The sequence below is a fragment of the Corylus avellana genome, chromosome 4 (assembly GCF_965113065.1).
Source record: "Corylus avellana chromosome 4, dhCorAvel1.hap1.2, whole genome shotgun sequence".
NCBI lineage: Eukaryota > Viridiplantae > Streptophyta > Magnoliopsida > Fagales > Betulaceae > Corylus > Corylus avellana.
This window is the reverse complement of record NC_142493.1, coordinates 554,503-563,820: the sequence shown is the minus strand read 5'-3', so window position 1 is coordinate 563,820 and position 9,318 is coordinate 554,503. Positions and strand designations below refer to the sequence as shown.

At 37.3% G+C, this 9,318-nt stretch overlaps 1 protein-coding gene across 1 annotated transcript; it reads left to right on the top strand.

Moving 5' to 3' along the window:
• The first annotated feature begins 547 nt into the window (after positions 1–547).
• RUS6 (root UVB sensitive protein (Protein of unknown function, DUF647)) lies at positions 548–7,106 on the top strand. Its single transcript, XM_059591634.2, has 13 exons — positions 548–1,193; positions 1,601–1,699; positions 1,853–1,966; positions 3,152–3,223; positions 3,324–3,434; positions 3,514–3,633; positions 4,768–4,869; positions 4,977–5,049; positions 5,174–5,257; positions 5,352–5,416; positions 5,542–5,643; positions 5,746–5,922; positions 6,268–7,106. Exons 1-13 carry the CDS (start codon positions 834–836, stop codon positions 6,337–6,339), a joined length of 1,551 nt encoding a protein of 516 aa, XP_059447617.2. The 5' UTR covers positions 548–833; the 3' UTR covers positions 6,340–7,106.
• Positions 7,107–9,318: the final 2,212 nt, after the last annotated feature.

Here is a 9,318-nt window from a genome sequence, read left to right as displayed (position 1 = left end):
AAGAAAAAAAATAAACAAATACCAATATATTTCAAATGATATTTTTTTACGCCCATTTATTATATTTACTTTGTTTAAATAAATTTTCATGCAAACACTTATTTAAAATATATATATATATATATATATATATATATATATATAAAACAAAATAAGTATAAAAGATAGTTTTAAAGGATAGCTTAATCGACTGAAAATTACACCCTATAAAGTAAAAGTCACTAGTTTCAATCCGTCCTCCCCTCTTGAATGGACTTGTAAGGGAAAAAAAAAAATCGCATTTTTCTTACATCACACTTGCTAAAACAAGGAAAGAGTATCAGAAGATTAGACACACGTTGCATAAAACTTGTGTACCCCTTTTGAAAAATGTCAAAACGTGTAATCATCGGCAAGCAGACGGCTGAAAGCGGATTCTCTCCATCAGTCATCCAATAAAAGAAAACAGCTATGTGGCGTGGCTGCGCATATCAGTTCAACTACCAATCACAGCAAGCCACGGAAATATCTACACCGTCCAAAGGGGGTCCCACAAAAGTTACACGTCGTCACAGTACACCGAGCAACACAGAATTGGGGAATCGCCTCTGCCCCAGCTCAGCTGAATCTTGGATTGCATCGCATCTTGAGGGAGCAGCTAGCTCATCATCCTCAGTAGCTCCGCTCCGTTCATAAATGTAGCCGCTTCGGTAGGCCAACCAACAACGACGCACAATGCGTTACAACCAAAGTTTTCCCTTTTTCTTTTTCCCTTCAATTGTATAAATAAATCATTTATAAAACCCCTCTCTCACTTTGATTTGAGATTTCCTAATTCCCTTTTGGATTTCGCGATGGCTCATCCTCCGATCAAGTTGAAGCAATCCGCGTCGACCTCAGCGGCGCAGACTCTAACGACGTCGTCTTCCGCCCAGGATGCCCGCCTCCTCGTCCGCGAAACGCTGCGTATTAGCGCCAATCTCGCTGATTTGGCGGCTCAGCCGCTTTCCTCTTCTTCTTCTCCTTCTCATTTGTCTGCTGCTTTGGTTGATTCGTCGGAGTTCGTGAATTCGAGCTTGAGGTTGATCTGCTGCGAGGAAATTGACGGTCGGAGATGGAGCTACGTGGCGGAGAAGGACGCCTCCGGAAGGTTCAAGAAGGGCTCTTCCATTCGCGCCCTTAGTTCCCACGCTCCTCAGACTCCTCCCATTGAGGTCCGATTTTATAAATTTTATTTTTTGTCATTGTTATTTGTATGTTTTTGGCTCAATTTGGTATTTAGTATTAGTATATTTCTATATTTTTCAATCATTTGCTGTTTATGGCACTTAGAGTTGACCTCCGTTGATTTGGTTTACATAATCAATCTAAAATCTACAAACTTTCATTGTTGAGAACAGCCTGACCAATTATTTGAATTTATTAATAGTCATTAACTACTTAATTTGCAACTTTAATTAAACATAATTTCGCATGCCTTTTAGTGATGGAAAGTGAATGAAGCGACGCTTGGAATAACGCTACACTTACTGTCCGCGTCCAAGCAAAAATTTTGTTCTGTAATGTTGAATTAGAAGTTAGAGGATTTGGTGATTATATTCGTATTGAATTGTTGGTGCAGGAGGTGATGTCATTTGTGAGATCGTATGTACTTCCGGAAGGTTTCCCCGATAGCGTTACTTCTTCATACGTCCCGTATATGTCATGGAGAGCTTTGAAGGTAGTTATCTTACCTTTTTTTATGAATCACTGCTAAGAAGGTGGGTTTTAAGGGAAATGGGTACACTCTCTAATGAATAAAAAGAGTGAATTGGGATTGAATACTTTTGGCTCTTTAAAACGCTGTATTTAATTATTACCTTATTTGTTGTAGCACTTCTTCGGAGGAGCAATGGGTGTTTTCACGACGCAAACACTTTTGAGCTCAGTTGGAGTCTCTAGGAATAGAGTGGCTCCAGGAGCTGTCGCTATTAACTGGATTCTCAAGGTGAGGATGACTCTTATATGTTTCATAGTATATGTTTTGCAAATTGAATTATACTTGCAAGTTTTTCCAGTATATTAGTTTCTTAAGGTGGTATACATGACTAGTACTGAAGTTCACTTCAGAATGAAGTGGTTCAAACTATCTTAAATGGCATGTTACCATTTGACGTATGCCTGCCATGACATCTGATTTGTGCTCTATTTACAAAGAGTTCCATTTATTGGAAGTGACACATGAATTCGAGACATTGGAAAATCTGTATTTTTTTCCATTCTAGATAAGGTCATCTGAACATCACATCTCATCTCACCCATCCCATTGAACTATTTAACTAGTTCTAGGAACATGCATGTAGTGATTGGTTTGCCCATGTATAATGAAGACCTGTTGCTGCATGAGTGTATAAGCATTCTTTGATTGAAGGTATGGAAAGGAGAATAAGAAGTTAAATGGGTGCCTCAATGGATTTCTAGAAATGAGGAACTGCTCCTTCATATAGTTTTCAGTTAGGTTCTTAAAAGGTGATCTCATCTCTATTGTGCTTTGCGCACTGAGCAATGGGTCTCCACCTAAATGGTGTGTAATGCTTAGGGGTGGTTACTGACCTGAAGGGGTTGGAAATTCACCATTTCTGAATTCTGACCCCAAGCCGAGCTAGGAGCTGACCTAGCGGCTTGGGTTGGCTTGGGTTTAGGCGGGTCTTGCCCAGCCCTAGTAATGCTCATGCTTGAAATTTGAATCTGCTAAATTGTATGCTTACAGATTTCTCTAATTTTGACTATGTTTATTTTTCCTACTACAAGTAGAGAACCGTGGGAAAAGGAAAAATTGAAATTATATGGCAGTGGGCTGTATTGGTCAGTAGTTTCTCATTTGAGTGATGTCCTGTTACCATTCTCAAAAATAATTTACTTATCTACTTGGATTGTGTACCACTGCTCTTTAATAAGATTGCTTTACTTGAGAAAAAAATAATTAAAAAAATGTCCTTATGCTCAAGACTATGAGTGATTTACTCTTTTGCTGACATCCAATTGGAGCTTAGTGGATTTTAACTGGGAGTACCAGAAAAGGGTTCTCCTTTGACTGCACTTTTGTTCCTTCTTTTCTCATTGAGATTGAATGTGGTCTTAATTTGAAAAAACGGTGAGCTGATTTTCACAAAGTTAAATTTATGTTATGTAGGATGGCGCTGGTCGTGTTGGAAAAATGATTTTTGCCCGCCAAGGAAAGAAGTTTGATTATGACTTAAAACAGGTAAAATTAATTGCTGTTCTGCTCAATTTGTACGGTTACATTTCAACTAGACATCTCCCAGCTTTAATATCATCTGTCTGAAAATTATGATGTGTTGCAGCTACGAATTGCGGGTGATCTTCTTATGGAGGTGGGTGCTGCTGTGGAGTTGGCAACTGCAGCTGTGCCACATCTTTTTCTTCCTTTGGCTTGTGCTGCTAATGTAGCAAAGGTGTGATAGATTTTCCTTAACACAATCTATCATGGTCATGTCAGTTTTGCATATCATATTCTTTATTCTTTGCTTCTAGAATGTTGCTGCTGTAACATCAACATCAACTCGTACACCAATTTACAAAGCCTTTGCTAAAGGAGAGAATATTGGGGATGTCACTGCTAAAGGAGAATGTGTTGGGAATATTGCAGATCTGGTACGCTTATGAAACTTGTCTTTCTACTTTCTATTTTTGCAGAATGATATCTGTAGAAAAGGGACTGTCAGACCAGTCTACCTAATAAAATCAATTGTGATATGGGTTGCCAAAACAGTCTTGACACTAGCATATCTAACATAAATACTTGCTGAAATGAGTCTGAGCTTCTAACGGTTGCTCTGTCACTCTCTCTACACGGTCTCTTTCTAGTTTGGTGAAGCATTTATTATTGGAGGCGCTATAGCCCTTTTATGAATTCATGTGTGTCAAAATATCTGAAAAGGAGTTAGAAATATTAAATGATTAGCTAGAACAAAATAAAAATTGTGTAGGACAAACAATTGTAATTGGATTGCCTTTTAGCAAAAAGGAGCTTATATCTGTTGGGTCTATTTAAAGTTTTACTTTTTGTTGTGGGGGGAAGAGGGGAAAGTGATCTCCTGTTTCTATTGATGGGTTCAAGCTGGGGCAAATCGAGTCGGAAATCCCATTTAAATCCTTGGCATATATCTACATAGGGCCTTGGTTCAACTTACCTATGGTGAACTCCTAGTTAATGTTACACCACTTACTAACTTTTAGTTAGATTAATTTATTGATAATCTCAATTGTTAGCTGACATATGCTCTTGAGTCCTTGACACATGCTAAATTTTGTGTCAATTGGATGTTATTCATTATCCAATTTTTAAAATTAGTCTAATTTGCATATTTCAAAATTTTAAAAAAATATAATTTTGAACAATATATAGATAAGACAGTCCTGATCTTTGTTCATCTTGGTGTATAGCAAGCCTAGAGGATATGTGAGAAAATGTAATCCATGATTGGTTTGTCAGACTACTAATCTAATAACAACTTATAAGTTGCTAACATTTATAGAAGCTATACCAAATGTAACTTGAATCCTGCTGGTTCTGTCTCAGATTATGGTGGACATATGTGGACTGAATAAAGCTCATATCTGACTCTATTCCCATTGTATGATAAAAATCATATCAATAATACTATTTTCCTCCCAATTTAAATGTCTTACTTTCCTTTTTAGGATGCTTCAAAATGCTGGTCTATTTTCTAACCTGCAATCGTTTTCTCTTGTGATTGACGTAACTGAACCTTTTGTCTTTTGAAGCTAGGAACTGGGCTGAGCATAATGATCTCAAAAAGAAACCCATCCTTGGTTACTACATTTGCCTTCCTTTCATGTGGATATGTCCTCAGCTCTTACCGAGAGGTTAGATTGTGTGTAAAGACTACATATTTTTGTTAGCACTCTACCATGTCCCTTTTGTTTGTGGAGGTTGATTTAGTCATGCTAACTGCATTTATGCTTTCCTTCAGGTTAAATCTGTAGTGTTGCACACATTGAATCGGGCAAGATTCACTGTGGCAGTAGATTCCTTCCTTAAGACAGGTCCTTGCTCACCATAAGTGGTCTACTGTAGATGCACATCATTTCCTCCTCTTTATTTTTGAATGCACAAGACGATTGTTTTATGATGTTTAATGGCTGAATCATACTTTATTTTCATTTGCAGGACGAGTCCCCTCATTGCAGGAGGGGAACATGAACGAGAAAATATTCAGTTTTCCATGGTTGAAAGAGAAGCCAGTTGTGCTTGGTATGTGTAAGAAATTGTTATTGCAAGATTTTACAATTGATTATGGCCCTCTTTTTCGTGGTAGTTCAATCTGGGTTTGTTCAACTGTTTGCAGGATCAAGATTTAGGGATGCATTCCAAGACCCAGGTGCATATCTTGCCGTAGAGCCTCTCTTTGAGGTATGCCACTTTTTGTGAAGAAACAAATTTCAAGCAAATCCCTCTCATGGATTCAGTAATATCTTTTTCTTGATTAGCTCTGTGTATCTAGAGTGTATTCATTATGTTCTCTTGATCGGTGACAGAAAGAGAGATATATTGTGACATATAATCCTTCAAAGGGTAAAATATATGCACTGCTCAAAGATCAGGCGAAGTCAGAGGACATTCTGAAAGCAGCCTTCCATGTGAGATACTACATGACTTCTGTGTCTGTACTTGTTGCACCAATCATTATAATTTTTTCTTATATATTTAATGTTTAAGATGTAATTCACCTTCTATAACAGGCTCATGTGCTTCTGCATTTCATGCAATCATCAAATGAGAATCGATCTTCTTCTCAGAAGCAGGGGGAGTATGACCATCCGGATATTGTAGCTACTGATCTTGAGGCTCGTATTGCTGAGTCATGTAAGATGGTCTCAACCTCATATGGGATTTTCAAGAGCAAAGCTGCAGAGCAGGTTGGTGGAGATCAACTTATCTTATTTTTTCCTGAGTGTTCCGTGTTGTTAGCTTAACGCTTTGTCTGTGCATCTTGTTGGTTTACACCTGAGGAGCTTTTGAAGCGTTTAGCTTATCAGTTTGATGACATCTACAAAAATGAGAAATTTGACAAGCACTAAGCACTAGTAAAAAAGAAGCAAACTGCTTAAGCCTTATGGCTATTTAGACTTATATTTAATCTCCGAACGAATTGTATCTATAATGATGGTTCACAGATTATTGGATGTGATTAACTGCTTATTGGATATGTAAACACCTCATTCTAAAATACATGATCTCCTTTTCTTTTCTTTTTTGGGTAGGGGTGGAAGATGTCAGAATCACTTCTTAATCCTGGCCGAGCTCGGCTCTATGGGAGTGATAAATTGCGATGACATGCTCATACTTCTGCATGTGTAAGCAAAGCGGGCTTTGACTAGTAAGGTGCTTGCCAAATGTCTCTACTGCCGCGGACACACAAAAAAGTTCAGCAGACAAAGAGACCCATATGACAAAAGAGGGCTGGTGGCACTATCCCTATGGGACCATGGAAACCATGGGCTCATGAAGGTGGTCCCTGTGTGTTAAGGTGCAAAAGTATGATGCAGCGTGCACCCTCTGCTTGATGAAACATAAACATACTTGAAGATGGCATGGTGCAGTATTGAGTTATAGTTACGTAAAGGGATGTGTTTTTAGCTTGGAGGTGCACATAGATACGTATAGTTTTTCTGTTTCTCCTTTTCGTTGGGGGTTCATTTTTGCTTTGGGGTGTGGAGTTTTTTTTTTCTTGTTTTCATTTTTATAGCCTTCTTAGTGTCGCCATGTTATGTTTTATGCTGAAATACCTTGGATTCTTTCTTTTAAATCAATACAAATTGTACTTGAGAATAGGTGAAGACTTGGTTTGAATGGAGCATAGAGATTCCAAAGAAATGAAAATAGGAAAGAAATTGAAACTGGAGTCGTATGCACAGTGGCTCTATGCCAAGGCACCACCAGCCTCTTGGGATAGGGCATCACTGCTTTATTGACTTCCGTCACATCTACAATGAGTTGTCTTTCCTGACTTCAGTCAAGTCTACTATGAGTTGTCTTGTAAAGAGGTGTATGTACCAATACTATAAAGTAAAGCTTTTAATTTATATACCCATTTATGTTCTGAACAATGCTTGCACTGATTTTTCCAACAGAAAGCATCAATTCGTTTGTAGCTGTTCATCCTCTGCCAAATAAGATGCATTTGGCTTTAATTTTATTCATTTAGCTATTCAAATTTTGAAATTATGGATTTTTTGTTACAAAATGTGCCAATCTCTCTTTTTTCTGGGCCGTCTTATTGTTGGCTATATCGTTCTGTTTTTCACATGCTTTTAATTGTTTGGTCATCGTGTTATTATTGCCCACTTATCATGTCATCCAAGTTTCTATGTTGTTTTATGTCAATTATTAAATCATGGGAATAGCACGATTAGAGTTTAGGGTCACATCTCTCATCATTCGTTTCCACTGATTGAGATTCCCTATGATATTTGGGGTATTACAGCAATGCAAATCACTAAACATTAGTCGTTCGTTTGATAATGAGAGGCCAAGATTTTGCCATGTCATTAAACCTCTAAAAACCCTAAAACAGTGCTGAAAAACATAAAAAAGACATTGACGGGACTACGCCCGTACGTTGTCTTTCTTTGCTTTTCTCTTTTCTCTCTACTTTACTCTCTCTAATGTCCGGAATCACAGCCCTATTAATTTTGCTTCTCAAATCATTATTAATTCATATCATATAGAAAATGTAGAGCATTAATACGAAACTTATCTATCAAAATAAATTTTGAATTACCCGCTCACATTTCTAAGAAAGCCTTTTGAAGATAAAACAACCCAACAATTGCATTTTTGTTTTGGTGTCGTTAGTAGCTCTCACGAATCTACTTCAAATTGGACACAAAAATGTTTATCATTGACCAAATAGAGGTCTGGATCATTTCCTAAACCCATTATCACCAACATCCTGTTTCTTAGTGGAGCCGTTCTCTCTCCTCTGATTTGGGGAGAATGGTAATGATGGAGAAAATGGACTAGTCGGGTCATCAATGGTTAGTGGTCATCCGCTAGTGGGAGTGACAGTTGAGAAAGAGGAAAAAGAAAGACAACAGAATTAGGATCTACCATATTTTTATTACACGATTATTTCACAATGTAAGGTGACGGACCCAATTAACCATTTATTTTTATTATTTTTTTTAAGGAGGTCAGATTCAAGAATTGGTTGAGAATATCACATTAGCATTATGAGATAGTTATGTGATAAAAACGTGATTTTTAACATTACTCATTCAAATCTGGGAGTTGGACTATAATTGAATTTATTTAGAAGCCCATAATTAATAATAAAATAAAATAAAAAAACTGAAAAAAAAAAAAAAGTTTTTTAAGTCAAATTTTGAAGTTAATTTTTTTTTTTAAAAAAAAAAAAAAAATTAAGGGAAGACAAATTAGATAGGGGTGTGCATGTGGTTAGCGGTTATTAATTGTCTTTGCCTACCCTCAAATTATTAAACAATCCTAGAAAATAAATAGAGATCATGTACATGCTCTAATTGCTAACAATTCGAACAACAAATGTGAGAATTTCCATGAGACCTACCTATTTAAGTAAGTCTGGGTAGTTCACCTACCTGTTTAGGCAGATATGTTCCATTAGAGTTTTCTCATATTTTTTGTCTGAATTACTAGCATTCCAAATAACAAATTGCTAAATATTCGAATCCAAACAAAACGTGGTTAACCGGACTGGTTTTTATATATGTGGGCAATTGGTAAAACCTTGGAGCTTTCGGTGTAGATAAATGGCTGAGAAACTACGAATTGTAGACCAACAATACAAGAATCTATAGCCAAGGTCCAAGGACAAGAAGCCAGCAAAGCTGACCTTTGGGCATAGGCGGGTGCCTAAAGCCATCCTATATAGGAAATTATAAATAAATAAAAGTGCAAGTGTAAATCATATAATCCATGGTTTTGTGAGTGTAGAGGTTAGCTGGTGATAGATGGAAGAGGGCGGAAATGTCAATTCAGTGGCAGCAACACCACATTAAAGATTTGCTCAAGCATATTAAATATGGCTCGGAAGATGATGGTTCCAATTAAATAGGCCTCTTAAATGTGGTGGTGAATTGTCACTCTTACGATTGAGTGGGGAAATGAAACAATGCAGAAAGGTTGAGAGAACAAAACTTCAGCATAAGAAATGGGGGTTGTTTTGGGGTCCCCCTCTCTGCAGCTTTTGGAGGTGGGGATTAGTAGATGGGGCGCTGGAAATGTCACTGCCAATAGTTAAGATGGTCACGGGAGTAGTTATTTTCATGGCA